Here is a 16,571-nt window from a genome sequence, read left to right on the forward strand (position 1 = left end):
AACATGCGATAACTACATCAAAATAGTTATTTTCAAAAGAGCTAACATAGTGAGATGCAGACAATTAAAGATATAAGAATGAATAAAATACTTTATTACAGTCCACATACAAAAAAAAAACAAAATAAAACAATTTCTACATGAACTAATCGTTTCCTGTGGACCACTCTAACATTAATCGACAAGATGTGTTAATCTTGACAGCAGTATTTGCTTGAGATCTTACATGAGTTATAATACACAGCAAATGTAGGATGCAAAGAACAACTGATTGGTGACAGCTGTTGAAGCACCTTATACATACAAGAGTAAAAATAAGTATATACAAAAGAAGACTGATGCATGACACGCCACTCTGAAGCTGTAATCAGCTCACAAGACCTGAGAAGGAAGTAAAAATGTTACCTTGCCGTCTAAATGCAAAGAAAAAACATTTCAAATGCACGTTTTTTAAAATAATGATTTGAAAACCAAATTAGCTTGAAAAATTCTGCATATGCAAAATAAGACATGTTTAATTCAAATGCAATCATTATGTGCACACTAATGAGCACATCAACAATTGGTCTGGTCAAAACACTCACCCAGATAGTCATCCATGAGAGATCCAATTGCGAACTGAAAAACAAATGTATTTTTAAGCATCAGTTAGACTGAAGCAGGACCGCATGACATTTATTGTCTAATGACAATGATGGGTAATGACGTGGAGGCAGCTGAGCAGCTTGGTAAAATAAAACTTTCATTGGCTGTCCAGAATAACAACCAAATCACTTTGGTAAGAACATGAGCTATATGCAAATTTCTGAACAGAGGCTGATCTAATATTTCCCCTCATTCAACCTAAATAGGCCTTTAACAAACTTCTTGCGCAGAATATGAATCATATGGATGCACAACAAATTGACCTTGTGCTACAGCAGCCAAACAGAGATGTAAAAATTAAAAGCCAAAGAATACATGGATAAATTCTTTATACAGATGTTACTTTATCATTAAATAAAAAGGTAAAGTTCTCAAATCCAACCACAGTTTCATAAAAAAAAAAAAAAAAACACTTACAATGTCATTCTTGTCAACCCTTGTGCCCACAATCTTCAGCCGGATCTCATCATCTTGCTGAATTACAATGTCCTTTGAAAGAAGAGATTATAGTGGCTGTGTCAAACAACAAAATAACACTGGATATTTGAAAAGAGAATTATCTTTTTTCCACTTAATTTTATTACTTTTTATGTAATTCCTATAAATAAAAAAAAAAAGCAAGAAAATATATTTTTTTAAATAATGGCAGGGATTCAGAAAAAACAATAAAATTTAAAAATATCCCCACCTCATCAACAGTCTTATAGCAAGGGGGATTAGAATTGGGGTCAAACTCCATTTCCGAAGGAATGGACTGCAAAAGATGAATTTATGTTACATACATACATCTACCGAACAATACAAACTCTAAATTAGCATGTAAAGCAATAAATTAAGTAGACCAGGCTAAAACTGACTTACATGGCGAGAGATGAAGCAAGACATGGGACCAATTTCTGTGAATAGCCCAACCTGCAATAAACAAAAACACTTGTCATTTAAAGGGAGGCTAATAACAGTAAACAACAAAAGTAGCGATGGAGAAGTAGCAATAACATCTGACATTGACTTAGAACCTCATCTTACAGATAAAAATAATTACCAACTATATAAATATAACCAAGACTATTGTTTATGACCAGTTTTATTAGCAAATAGAACAAAAAGGGGATTTAAAGTTCTCACTGATATTTCAGTGGGAATCACTGTTTTGAGATACTTGGTACGGTTTAAGAGTTCAAAATGTCTCTACAAGCTACAATAAGAAACTTTTCAGTGGTTTCTGTGTGGTTGCAGTCAGAGATTAAAGGGCATTTCCTTCTAAAATAGCTTCAATCTGTTGCTTCATATATGCACAGCATCTCAAGTTCAAATTTGTCCCAAAGATTTCAGTCAAAGGCATGTGGGTTCTTAGAATAAAGAATAAACTATACATTTCCTGCCAAGCAGCATCATAGAGACAAACCTAACAAAAATATAATGATTATGAATCACAAAATGTTCCAAAAATAAATTGCTACAGGTACAGAGTAATGAATTTTCCACTTGGAAAAAAGTCCAACAATAACAAATTAAATATGTTATGGCTTTATGGTGGTTAATTATCTAACTATTATTTTTGTGCCATCTGAATGAGGTTGATCTTTTGTTTTTCTGTTTTTTTCTCCTCTAGTTTTTGAATTATTGACTCGCATATATTATATTTTTGCCCAACTCCTACTGTATCATATTTATTTAATATTTTAACTAAAAACAATAAAATCAGGACATAAACCTACACTAAACCTCACCTTGTTAACCTGAGTAACCACAGCATCCACTACTTCTCCCTTGAACGGACGGAAGACAATGGCCTTGTACTTCACCGGATAGAGAACAAAGCCTCTGCTTGGCTGGATTACACCTGCCCCGATGTTGTCAATAGTGGTGACTGCAATGACAAAGCCATACCTGGAAAACACAACGAGAAAAAACAACAACACATGTACAGCTTGTAAATGCAATCAGGGCTATCACATCTTATCAATATTATCAACATTATTTCAGTCAGCAACATAATACATCAATCGTCTATATTTGCTAATGTGTCTGCACTATGTAGTCAGACAATGTGTATGCCATGTCTTACATTGAATAAATATTTTAGGAAAGATTTAGACCCACATTTGTTGAGTAATTTTGTGCCTGTGTGTGTTAATATGGAGACTTGCAGTTGATTAAAAAAAAACTTACATTAAACTTGTTTCAATGGAATTAACTGTGGATAACATTAATATCCAAATTAATATCATTTAACTAGACAAGCATATAAACAACACATACAGTGAACAAATGCAAGTCATTTGTACATTAGAAGGAAATGTTAAGTTTCCATTAGAGTAGTAGAAGAGTAGTTTTCTTGAGTTCTACTAATGACAATGATTGAATAATTTAATACACTGCTCAAAAAAATAAAGGGAACATTTCACTTTAATTTTGTGTGTGGCTCCAAATCCAGGCCTCCATTGGTTAATGAATTTGATTTCCATTGATGATTTTTGTGTGATTTTGTTGTCGGCACATTCAACTTTGTACAGAACAAAGTATTCAATGAGAATATTTCATTCATTCAGATCTAGGATGTGTTATTTGAGTGTTCCCTTTATTTTTTGGAGCAGTGCATTTATACTTGTTTATTTCTAAATACATAAATATAATAATGATCTTTAGTCACTTATCTTTCAGGAGATAGCACTTTTTACACATAATTCATATCATAAAGTGATTTGTTTACATTTGATTTTGAGATAAGCAATAAATGACCGTAAAAAGTTCAAAAATTGTTAGTGAATTAGAAACTGTATCGACAGATTATCCATAATAAAACTCATAAGGAAAAATACGCTACTACTTAGTAAAATACCTAAATTCAAAAACAAACAGACACATAATCTTATTTTACATTAAATCGACCAACACAAAGCTACACATGAATGCAGGATAATAGCCATAGATACTTTAATAAAATTAGGCGGTAAAATGTTACGGACAGATCTGAATTCACTCACTTGCCAGTACATGTTCCCTCTACTTCAGTAAAAAGTTTCTGCTTCACGGTGTTCAGCAGGTTGGGCCCAAAATACCTCGGGTGTAGTAAGATTTCATGTTCCAAAGAAATCTGTAAACACCAATAAAAACGTGTGACGAGAAGGACGCAACCGTCATGACCACGTTCGTAAAACGATGCAAAACAAACCACTAATCAACCAGTCCAAAATACACCAGAAGAATAACATAGACGTACTTACATGGTAAAACATGTCTATATTAATGTCTGCCTTTAATAATACTTTTAATTGGCCGAACCGCTTATCCTTAACAGTACTGAATGGAGTCGAAAATCGCTACAGTAAAGCCACTTCCGGGTCAATGACAAAAGAGTCATGAGCGCCGTAGTAATAATGTCAGTTCTGGCCATAGACTGCCACCTGGCGGTGAGAATGAATTAGTGCAAGAGCAAAACAGCAGGCGTGACTCAGTGCGATGCGTTGATTGGTTGGTATGACTTGACTCACAAGATCTGATATAGAAACGAAGCAAAAACAACGCATTTAGAAAAAAGGTACAGTTATTTTTCACCGCCATTGCGACAGATGTTCTGTATAACATTATCCTTAACCCACACTGAGACATAAGACATAAGTTTAAGCTGGACTTCCTTTTAACCAAAGTGATTTTCTACTTAAAAAGAAGTAATAACCCACCTAGTCATCTTTTCAAGCTGACCGACATGGCGAGGAACATCTTCTCGAAGTTGTTTCGTGTTCCTACGTCCACGCAGCTTGTAAGTAGTTGAATACATTTTTGACTCTTGAGTGGTTTTGCTGAGCTGCCTCTCTCCACGCAGGCCTGCCTCCGAACGGGAAGCTTGTTGCGGGAAAAGGCTGCTGCTGTTACGGTTCCAGGCAGCAGACGGTCCAGCAGTAACTCTCCTCCGGAAAATATCAGCCGCTATCCTATTCCCTACAAGAAGGACTTGCCTTATGATATAGTGGAGCTAATGGAAGAAGTAGAGTCGAAGGTAAATAAGTAAAAGTATTGTTAGGCGTTTAACTTCCATTTGACTTTTTAACCTTTTACATTATTTTTGCAGGGAGGCTTTTTACCCAATGTCTTCAAAGTACTCTCTCACAGGCCAGCAGAGTTCAGAGCTTTCTTCTCATACTACAATGAATTGATGAACAAGGAAACAGGTTGATGTTTGTTTTGTACATGAGGAGTGGTTATATTTAATTTGAATTCAACAAGTAACCCCCACTTTTGCCTGCTAGGATTTTTATGTCATGCATCTAAAAAAAAAAAAAAAAGTAGAGCATAAATATGAAGTAAAAGAAAAAATCTGTTAAGGGTGGCATCAGTATGTGTTCAGCCCCTTTTAATCAGAGTGGCCGAACACATACTGATGTGTTCGGACAAAGTACACACCAGTATGTGTAAAATACACATCATTATGGGGCCAGACAAAGTATAGAGCACCCACATACTTTGTCAAGGTACTGTAGGAAAGATGGAAATGTCACAAAGTGGGAATTGGTGAACATTAAGGTGAGCTTGAGCAGCAATTTCCTGTTTTGTTTGTAATTTGCATATAAGTTCTGGACATCATAGCCATTTGAAAACGCAACTTGGAAATGGTGTCTGACTACACCATGCAATCCTGTTATTTTTGGTCAGATCACAGAATGTTGTGCAAGAAACCAACAACATAATATCTTGCATAAAATGGGGAGGGAATTGGGGTCATAGAATCAATGGCATCAAGTCTTGTTTTTCTCAAAGTCTCTTCATTTTACAAGTTATATTTACTTGTAAGCCTTAGCTGGGGTTACAGTGTGTTCACAGTAGTGAACCCTGCATAGCTCCAGATGATGCCTGATTGTTTGTTTATTCACATACATTTTGTCCCTGTTTTTCCTTTTTCCAGGCAGGTTAACCAAGGCTGACCGTGAGCTAATCGTTGTTGCCACCAGCAGTCATAACAAGTGTCTTTACTGTGTGGTGTCCCATAGTGCTCTGCACCGCATCTACTCGAAGAGCCCTACTCTTTCTGATCAGGTATCATCATTTTTGTGCTGTACTTTATGAAAGTATAGTTACAAAAGGCAGGAGTTAGATTTGAATTCAACCACACCATTTGTCATTATCTCATGTGGAAAGATAAAAATCTCTGTTTTTTGGTTTAAATTTTCATTAACTTTTTTGTTGGGATTGAATGAAACAAGGATTTCTCCACTGATAGTATATTTCCAGAAGAAAGATTTACAACCCTAGAAGGTATAAAATTTAAAAACTGGATCAGGAGTCAAGGACAAAAAGTCAAGGGAATTACTGAAATCTGCCAGTGACTCAAGAACTTAGCAACTATGCAGAGCCTTAAAAATATTGATATAATTGACTTTTACCCCATCTTGTCATGTCACAATAGTAGTATTTTATTGTAATTTGGATACATTAACAAAGTAGTAAGTAATTGTGATGCATGGTTTTCAAAGATTTGTTTAAACTAAAATCTGTGTAAATACACTACATCCACATTTTTTAAATTAATAAAAAATGCAAGTCATTTATCTGTTTCTGTCCCCTTCATTATTATGTTATACTATGTTGGTCTACCAACCAACAAATGTTCTCTTTGTTACTTGAGAAGATCTGAACAGTTTCTACATTAATTTGTAGTTTTGGAAAACATTAAAATAAATAAATAAATAAAAAGCTTTTTCTCCCATTTCAGGTGGTTGCTAACTACAAACTTGCAGAACTCACACCTCGGGAGCAGGCCATGCTGGAGTTTGCGATGGCCGTGTGTCGCTGTGACACCATCACAGAGAAGCACTTTCAGCCTTTGGAGGAAGTCGGCTTCGACCGCGAGGATGCCTGGGATATTGCAGCCATTGCTGCTTTCTTTGCCATGTCCAACCGACTTTCCCATTTTACAGACACGAGGCCCAACCAGGAGTTTTTTAACATGGGCCGTGTTCCCCGGGACAAGAGCAAGAGCAAGGCAGAAGATAACTAGCGGAGAAGGAAAGCTGTGTTACGTGCAAGTCTTTTCTAAAGCAAAACTTATGTGTGATCCAACACATTCATAACACAGCCAGAAATCTCTCAGATCTATTTCCGGTTTCTTGTCTCTCGCCTGTTTTTTGTTAGGTGTTGTGAAAGGAGAGAAACTACCTAATGTGAAGACAACATGAGAAGAGTTAAATGAATGTTGACTTTGAATTATTATTGATTGGATGTAAATTTTTAATGTCTGTAAAAAAAACAAAAAACTTTATCTGCAATGGGTTTTATAACAGTTTCATAAGGTAGTTCCATGTGTGAAGATTAAGCACAAAAAAGAAAGAGGGTAATCAGAAATGTCCTGCATATGTGAATTTTATTTACCTCTTAAACTTTTCAGCACTAAGAAGACAAAGAAGCACAAATATAAGGTAATGTGTGATTCATGTTGTTGGGAGAGTTTTTTTATATATATCACGTAAATTTAAATATTTTTCTTATGTTTGCTTGTAGTGGTTATGTTCTTTTAAATTAGGAGTTTTCATTGCTTTATTTTACTATAGAGGTTTTGTTTGCACATGATTAGAATATCAGAATAAAAGACAGAGGTCTGTTGCCAATTAATTGTATCTCTATGTTTAAAGTCTGGGGTGCAAAATGGCTCTTAAAGCTCTGAATCTCATTTTAGTTATTTTTTTTATTATTCAGAACTAGAAAACACTTTTATTGAATACACTACCTGTTTTTTCACTATTTGTCACTTGACCAATAAAAGTACAAAAACGTTACTGTTGTTGACAACTGCTTACAGCTTTCTTTTGATTTTTCTTTCTTCTTTTTTTTTTAATGAACTGGAAACCAGCCTTGATACAAAAATATAGAAAATTAGTTTCAGTTCTCTGTACATGTAAAAAAAAATGTTTAAAGTTGGACCTTTTTCTCCACAGAATGCACAGCTATGTTATGTAGCTTGTCCCCTCCAGAGGGCAGTACATTCCTGCACATATTAGGATGTGTAGCTAAAACGTGAATGTGTTAATATATTTAAATAGAACGATTAATGAAAGGCAGTGCAACATACCATTACAAAAAGACAAGAAAGCGCTTTCTGTCTTTTATTCCTGATCTTGGTTCTGTGTTACATTTTCCTCCCAAATCTTTAAAAATCTTGCAAGACTCAGGCCATTAGCAGAGAATTTACCTCATCGCTTGAGATGAATATTAGTTTGTGAATATGTAGGGACTAGAAGGGATCTCTTGAGAATAACTGCAATCATTCCACAAAATCACACATTATGAATATTTTCTAACCAATCTGAATGTCATTCCGAGTTTAAAACTAATCTCAGTTACTTGCTTTTCCACATAGACAGGATGATATATATATATCCCTTAAATTTATTTAAATATTTCACAAACAACTCTCTTCTTGTTCGGCTGACCTGTACTCGTCTTGACGTCTCAACGCATTACGGATGCTAATTAGGCATCAGTCACTCCACGTCCCCTCACATTGCAAAAACAAGACAACAGGCTCCTGGAGAGCGGCTGATGACCTGCAGCTGTTCTGCATCTCTCTCGTAACTCTGCATAGAATGGAATATGCAAATTACTTACATTAATAGAGAAATCAATGAGGTTTTATATCCATGCTTACCTGAGAAGTGGAGGCAGGGGGGGGAGATGCTGTGTCGTTACTCTCCTCGGGGTATTAAAACAAGTCATGACACATGCAACTAATGGTGCGTGACAAAGAGCAGAAAGATGGAGCCAGAGCGAGAAATGATACACCCGCTATAAAATCTAGTTTCCTTATCAGATGATTTCTAATTAGACTGGCTGTGTTGGTCCATGTTTCAGGCATGAAGAAACCACATTTTGAAGGTGTCAAAATGCAATCAATTAGATTTCCCTGTTACAATACATGAAGCTTGTACAGTTATGCGACTTGACGACATCGATGGATCACGATTTGCACTTGCAATGTCCTTCTTATTAGAAAAATCTTTAAAATTTGATCAGAAGCACTTAAAAATGTGTGATCTTTATGCACAGAGAGGAAGACAGATAGTGTCTCAGAGCATCTTCCTCTACGGTACATCAGAGGAGACCCTCGCAGCTTGGAGAGAGGCGTCCTGTGGGTGTTCATGAAAACATTTTTGCTTTCATTTAGCACAACTGTGAATCCTGTCAGACAAGTCATTTATATTTTACACACTCAGAGGAGACAGGAGGGATGTCCAAATAAAATAAAAAAATAAAAAAAAGTACTAAAATTTAATAGGAATAAACATTTCCCTAGAAGGGGGGGAAGTCTTGTTCATGTTGCTAGAATTTTCTGGTGTCCTTGAAGGCAGGGAGATTCCTTGAAATATAAAGTCCTTGACTGGTGCAAATCTGTGCTCCATATCTCCAAAGGTGCATGGGATTACTGGTGGAGTGTGTGCAGCGATAAGATACCATGCCAACAAAAAATAATATTTATGCACAGCCTTACTGCAGCAGGACCAAATTATGTTCATATCATGGGAAACATCCAAAACAATGGCATTAAGGTGCCAAGAAGGTGACATGATTGCCTTTATGCAGCAATAGTCTTACAGTGGTGTATTTACTAACAGTGTATATTTGTTCATTAATGTGGAATAAATAAAATTAAATATATCTGTGAAAGTTGGTAGGGAAGGTGAGGTACCATAATATACTAGATTTATAAAACAGGCACATATTTTCTGGCTGTGCATGAATTTTGAGCTGTGTATCCTTTTACTGCTTTAAAATGACTTGTCAAAGGTTACAGCTTGGGTATCCTTTGTTTGCATTAGATGACACGCAGCCAGACTGTGAATGTCCTGTTAAAGACAGTGATGGACTTCTAAGCTGATGAACCATATGCCAAATATCAGTGGAAATGCGGGGAAAAAACATAAGCTCTTTAAGAAGGAGTGAGGTTCAGATAAATTGTAGCAAATTACTGTCAGTTTTGCACTAGTTTATTTTACTCTGCAACTGTGTCAGGCATGCGGTTCGTTCAGAGCATCAGGGCGAAAACCGACTACACCTGCAACATAAATATCAGGATGATTGTGTGATGTGACAGGTTAAAATGACTCCTCTATGGCTAGCGTTCACAAAACAGCTCCTTATGGCTGTACCTCCCAGGGATAAGTTGAAATGTTTCAGATTAGACTGTTTCAAACTCATAATCCAAATGGACTTTTACTCAGATTACTTTGTGTTTGGGGATTATGCACCAGGCTTTGCCATGTGTCGACTGGGTGAAGAGAGGTTGCTGCTCACAGAGTTTCTGTTAGCACAATTTTAGCTGGTTTCCATGATGGGAACTAAACTGCTGATTAGTGTAAACAGTTTGTGTTTGACCTGAAGCTTTTTCTTTGAGCACACCAAAAATGCGCCATCCTTGCCCGTTTTCACAGCCTCCAGGCGTCTGAAACACATTCTGAGCGTTTTCTTTTAAATCTGCTTTCTGTGGGGTTGTCCTTGAAACTTGGCAAGACAGTCACTTGGCAGCTGAGCTCATTTGTTTGGGTGTGACTCGAATGTGAACGTAAATATTAGCCGTTATATTTTCGAAAGGGGACTCACATTGTCTCACACGTAAAACTTTCAAACTGCAGACGGAGCTGTGTAAAGAATTATCTGCACTGTCAGGACAGCCAGAAGGCGAACAGAAGGAGAAAAGATTGACAAATTGCGAGGATTATTTTCAACGTAAGCCAGCGCTGAGCTCTCTCATTTTGAAGTTCATTCATACAGGCTGCTTCATTTTCAACCCAAAAAATTAATCACAGCTTACTACAATAACAAAAGTGACATGAAATTAATAATTTGATAGCTTTAATGCTCAGAGTACTTGTTTCTCAAATCTTACAGTAAAATTTGGTTTGCAACAGCTCCATAACTTTGAACCAAGAGAGAATCACGACAATGGTTCATTGAACCCATAATATTCAGTGTTCTATATTGATGTCACTTGGCCAGCATCCATTACTTTATGATCACAAAATAGTAAAGAGTATATTAAAGATCTGATGTCACAAGTTCACAATACCATATGTAGTCCCGTGAAAAAAAATATTTGTCACCTTGATGTTTCAGAATCATAAGATGCATTTTAAGGCAAGAAAAGATAGGACAAAAAACAGAAAAAGGAGTTGACCAGATTTAATTTAATTAGTCACCCTGGGAAATATATCATCACTGCAAGAGAGCTTGTTTCAAAGTTTACATTAGATAAATCAGGAGTGCACTAGAAGGTTAACTGAAGGTAATTATTCATGACGATGATTATACAGTATGTTTTAAACAAGGAAGGGACATTTTTGGATCAGTAACAATTTCATCCCAAAACTAGTCATTTTTATGATCGATGACTTTAAAAACAGGGCAATGATCAGTTTTATAATGATTGAACACAGCATTAATATTTCAGACAGCCAGAATACAAAAACAATATCTCCCTTTCTGCCAAACTGCGTAAAAGTGGTGGAATATATGAAGCAGAATGTGAAGAGTCAGCTTCTGGAGTTAATTTCCCAAAAAAGGATATAAGAGACTGCAAAAATGTTCAAACTGAACTGCTATATGAATCACTTTGATCCACAACATAAAGATCGTGAATCAATTGTATTTTTCTGCTAACTAAACCGTATGCAGGAAATTGTGAAAAGATGAGATTTAACCTGCAGTTTAATCAAAGAGTTTAGCAACAGCTTTTTAATTTACATGGATATAAGGTTGAATTTTTCTTTGCATCAGGTCAGGTTAACTTACTAAAATATATATTTTCATTTTTAACCAGTAGGTGTCATTACTTCAACCTACTTCTACATTCCAGTCCTTTTGCTACACTTTGTGTCCTGTATTTCTCTTCTATTTCACTCCGCCATTGTGTTAGCTCTGACTACTTTATTGTGGCTAATTTCCATTTGGCTCTTCCACAGTACCTGTTCCAGTTTACATAAAGTAGAGCAAAGAGACTGATATAAAATTATTTTAACATAGAAACACAAACTGTTTTGGCCAAACAAACAAACAAAAATAAAAATCTAAACAAGATTCAAGTAAGGATTTCTCTGTCACAACATAGGAGGAATGAATGCTGCAAGTCATTGACTCAATAAAATCTGCTGGACTTCTTTAGGTCAAAAACTTTTTAACCAATTAGAATAACAAACTGAATTTGACTGAATTGTTTAATTACTTTGATATACTTGTAATGTATGCACTTGACTGGAGTGAATTTTCTAAGGTTCCTGGAGACAACAGTTATTTTTAAAAATTTGCTATATAAATAAACTGAACTTAACTGAATTGATTTGAACTGCTAACGTCACGAATCTTGCTCTGACGCCAGGCCCGATACGTATCCGATTCAAATGCGACCTAACGTCCAGGTAGCGTTCATGAGAACTGAACGTCACTGATATTCGACAAATCTCATTATTCTGCGACCTGATACTCGCAAGCGGTACGAAAAAACAACATGACGAAATATACTAAGGATTAAGCTGTTATCACAGGATTGTCCGTGCTATGGTAACTAGGGCTGTTGTAAACGAATATTTTAGTAATCGAGTAATCGATTGATTATTCTTACGATTAATTGAGTAATCGGATAAAAAAAAATTATAAAATGAAATATTGGTAAATCTGGCATAATACCGGTGTTACTATCAGATATCAATATCAGTCCAATTTTTCATATTTCCCTAACAGTTGCTTTTTTGTAGTTTAGAAAACTAACCTGTAACAATAATAGCTCACTTTCTAAGTTAACCAGAAGAAAAGTTATAGAAAAATCTGAAATTATATTGAATTTAATAACAAAGAGGCAGGCTCACAAATATGCTTATAAAAAATGTCTACAATCCAGCTTTTAGTTTATGTATTCATCTTCAGTGAGTTTAATAGATTAATTAAACTCACCTTGCCACCTAACCTGTCACGCTTTGGGTTTGAAAATACGGGAAATGCCGCCTGGAGTGGGAGGAGAGGGCGAATGAACGAACGTAAGATGGGGTGGAGGGGAGGAAATAGACCAGCGGACTGACGAACCGTTAGACCGGGGGACGAACACGGGGGGAAGCAATACGGGATATTTACGACACCTTCACTGGTCACACTCAGAAACTCATCTACTAGCCATGTACGATGCGCTCCGCCACCCGTTTCTTCAGACCGGGATATGAAATTTATTGTGCGGTTCGTCGGTAAAGCTACATTTACACGGTAAGCATCAGCTACTCAGCCGCCCGCCCTGTTCAGTCTATCCGCTCACCTCAGCGCTCTTCCCGCCGTTCGCTTTCAACCAGCAGCCCCGGAGGAGAAATGCTGCCGTACTCCAGGCATTCCCCCAGTCATTTTAAGGATGCTTATTGGTTCCCCAAAAACGATAAAAAGTCGGGCATTATCATCAATCAATAAAATCCCCACGGGCCAATCTTGAAGATTGGACTTTATGCCGCTGAGACTTAGCTTTTGTCAACAACTCAGAGGCGGAAGTGAGAGCTCCGCGCAACGCAAATGAAGTCCCGGCCGGAACACGGTGCGCTAACTAATAAAACATAAATTAACGAAGCTTCGAGGCAGGTAAATTTTCCTCGAGGAATTTTAGTAATCGAGGTACTCGAATCATTCGAGGAATCGTTTCAGCCCTAATGGTAACCTTTGACAGCTGTTCTAAAACCTCTCTGCTCGCTTGTGCTCGAGCTCGGAACAACAACAATAAAAAAGCACCGTCTCCTGGCAACCTCTGAGCCAATAGAATGCAAGTGTTAAAGAGGACGCATTTGTTTTCCCCGCCCGCCCGACAGCGTCAGAATTTGAAGTATCAAGAGTTGCCATGGTGACTGGCGAGCATTGATCGACAGCGTTAAGTCAAGTTCACACAAAACGATTTTAGAAATGTCGGCCGATGGTTGGCCGATTTTTAAAACCTGAGAGACCAAACACTAGCCTACCAAATTTGTAGGTATAACGTGTTCGATTGGGCCCGATTGTGTGAAATTATATAATATATATATATATATATATATATATATATATATATATATATATATATATATATATATATATAATTTTTTATTTTATTTTTTTAATAAAATATAAAAAAGTTTAGCAAAGAAATATATATATATATTATATATATATATATATATATATATATATATATATATATATATATATATATATATATATATATTATTTTTTATTTTTTTTATAAAATATAAAAGTTTAGCAAAGAAAGTATGTACACTTTCGAAGTAGATGACTTCACACAATGAGTAACTGGCTTAATCCAAGGTCAGAGCCAGGAGATGCTGGTGTTTTTGTCCTTGTTCCTGCTGTATTCTTTTTTCAAATTTCTACTATTTTTCCTGAGAGATACTCTGCAGAACAACTGGCTTCCAGTTCATGCTTGCTTAAGTCTGAAAAACAAAAACCAAACAAAAAAAAACATTTTGCTCTTCCTGAGCGAAATGTTTTTTGAGGTTATCATGGCTCAGAGACTATTATTCATTTCTTTTAAGACTCAGTTACATAAAGGGAAATAAATATTTGATCCTCTGGTAATACTTATTTAGTTTTCCCCCTTACAAATGAAATAAAATATGTAAATTATTAATTGTAGCCTTTTATGTAGAGAAACAAGATATCAACCAAAAATCCAGAAAATAATCCTTGACATGAACGTTAAATATTGAGTTGCATGCCACTGTGGGAAACCAGAATTTGATCTTCAAGTAAAGCATGGGGATCTCTATTTGTAAAATCTCTATTTGCAGGCACGGCACAAATACATTTCTGTATTTGAGTTTGCCCAGGTTTCCCTACATCTCAGAAGGACTTTTCGCCCGCTCTTCTTGATAAAAACTCAACAAAGTCTTTATATTTCCTGGTTATCATATTTCAAAGCTTCACCTGCCTTCACAGGTTTCCTGCAGGTCTGAAGTCTGGAGACTACATGACGTTAGTGCAGTTTTACTTCATTAACTTGGTGGTAAATTTTGATGTCTTTGTCTTGATGGAAGAAACGATTCTCGTCTGAGATTTTATGGCACATTTCCCTGTCCCTTGGTCTCTCAATGCAGTTAAGTCCTTCTTTGCCTCTAACAGAAAACCAGCCCCAAAGAGTAATGTTTCTTTAATTCTTCAGGTCACAATCAGTATTCCTCCTCCAGCAAACACGGTGGGTGAAGACAAAGGGTTCAATTTTCCTCTCATCTGACCACAGCACTTTTTCCCAAGTGTCTCTGACTCATGTAGATGTTTAATAGAAAGCTGGCATGCCAGTGCTTTAGTCTTACCCATGAGATTGGAATGAAATAAATTAATGTAGGACAAGTATGCTTTATACACACACACACACACACACACACACACACACACACACACACACACACACACACACACACACACACACACCTACACCCCCCCCCCCACACACACACACACGTACACACACAATAATTCATTATTATTTATGATGTGATTTGTGTCACATGGACATTTAAAGAATTTGTACTAACCCAAATTCTGGGCTGTCACTAAAATACTTTTTGACGTATTGGTGTAAAAAGTTTATGATTCAAAAAGCAACAGTGACAAAAGGATAGAATAAGGACAGAAAGTTGTTAACTTTTCTGTTTTCTTTTAGAGCAGACAGGTGGCCAGAGAACCTTTCAGGGTTGTTTCTTCTCTCCACCCTCAGGGAATAGTCAGACTGCTGGCTGGACTGATTGGGGTTGGAATGAGAAAACGTGAAATGGGAGCAAGAGAGGTTGTAATGACCTCAGGTGACATGCAGCATCTCTGTTTTGGGAATGCAATAAGATTTAGCTGCCAAATCCCTCCCACCAACAATAAGCACATGCAGTTTCGGTCTCCAATAGAATACCTGCCACTCACAAACATATACGAACCGAGCACTTTATTTTTCTTTTGAAAATAACGTTGGGCCAGCAGTTCTGCAGACAATGCTATTTTGAGCTTCATTTTGAACTTTTAAACAGATTTTGATATTTTCTTGGCTTTTCCTTGTTTTCTCCTGCAACTTCAGGCATCTGCCTACATGGTTTGCATGTAAGCAAGTAGAGTTCACCTACATCAATCATGAACCTCCACAAATAATATTTCAATCAGAATTGCTTGAAAAAAAAGGTAATGTTTGTTTTGGTTTATAACGTTTTGATCCACTAGAAAGAATATTTAATCTGTGTGCTGAGCTCAGCAGTTTGCCAAATAAATCTGGTGTCACTCAAAACTCTCCTCTGCATGGTTTGTGTGTGAAAATGGCTATGTTGGCAGTGTAAAAGTACTTTTCATTAACCTTTAAACATAAGGCACTGACATTTAGATTTAAACTCAGCACCTTCTGTTTCCATTTCCTAATGAGATAGAACTGAAAAAACAAACACAGCCATGGTTTCGTCATCAGGTGAGACGTTTTCATTAACGGTCTCTTGGTTGGAGATTTTTAAGCAGCCGCACCTATAGTGGCATGAGTCCTTGTTTCCTGCTGGGAGTTTTTAAATGAATACTACAATATGTCTGGTGATACTCTACTTGTTTGTTTTTGTCAGTGATTTATTCAACCAACAACAGCAAGTATTTTTAATGATGTACAGTGGGGAAAAAAAGTATTTGATACAACTCTGGTTTTTCATGATTCCCCACTAACAAAGAATGAAGAAGTCTGTAATACTTCTTATGGACCCACTCCTAAGTTGCTCTGGAAATGTTTCACATCATTCTCATGCCAGAAGACCCACAACCCATCTTCAATACTCTTACTGAGGAAAGGAGCTTGTAACCTGTAACCCAAAATGTAGCGATGGCCCATCTATCCTCTCGTCAATATGGTGCAGTTGTTCTATCCACTCTGCAGCAATGAGGTTCAGCAAGTTGTTCCGCATAATGTG

At 36.5% G+C, this 16,571-nt stretch overlaps 2 protein-coding genes across 3 annotated transcripts; one reads left to right on the forward strand and one right to left on the reverse strand.

The window, feature by feature from the left end:
* Positions 1-73: 73 nt before the first annotated feature.
* Positions 74-4,008, reverse strand: polr2g (RNA polymerase II subunit G). Its single transcript, XM_014992151.2, has 8 exons — positions 3,873-4,008; positions 3,633-3,742; positions 2,376-2,535; positions 1,507-1,557; positions 1,334-1,399; positions 1,063-1,134; positions 585-618; positions 74-381 (listed from the first exon to the last, which is right to left on the reverse strand). Exons 1-8 carry the CDS (start codon positions 3,882-3,884, stop codon positions 368-370), a joined length of 519 nt encoding a protein of 172 aa, XP_014847637.1. The 5' UTR covers positions 3,885-4,008; the 3' UTR covers positions 74-367.
* Positions 4,009-4,101: 93 nt separating this feature from the next.
* Positions 4,102-7,415, forward strand: LOC106920856 (uncharacterized). 2 transcript variants are annotated; one of them, XM_014992150.2, is made up of 6 exons: positions 4,102-4,186; positions 4,346-4,408; positions 4,472-4,645; positions 4,718-4,817; positions 5,549-5,679; positions 6,356-7,415. In XM_014992150.2, exons 2-6 carry the CDS (start codon positions 4,355-4,357, stop codon positions 6,638-6,640), a joined length of 744 nt encoding a protein of 247 aa, XP_014847636.2. In that variant the 5' UTR covers positions 4,102-4,186; positions 4,346-4,354; the 3' UTR covers positions 6,641-7,415. The 2 variants fall into 2 exon arrangements, with proteins under 2 accessions (XP_014847636.2, XP_087865642.1); XM_088009516.1 differs by having other exon boundaries at positions 4,121-4,408.
* The last annotated feature ends 9,156 nt before the right edge of the window (positions 7,416-16,571 follow it).

This window comes from Poecilia mexicana, unplaced genomic scaffold (assembly GCF_051168715.1).
Source record: "Poecilia mexicana isolate PSO_F unplaced genomic scaffold, ASM5116871v1 scaffold_10, whole genome shotgun sequence".
Lineage (NCBI taxonomy): Eukaryota > Metazoa > Chordata > Actinopteri > Cyprinodontiformes > Poeciliidae > Poecilia > Poecilia mexicana.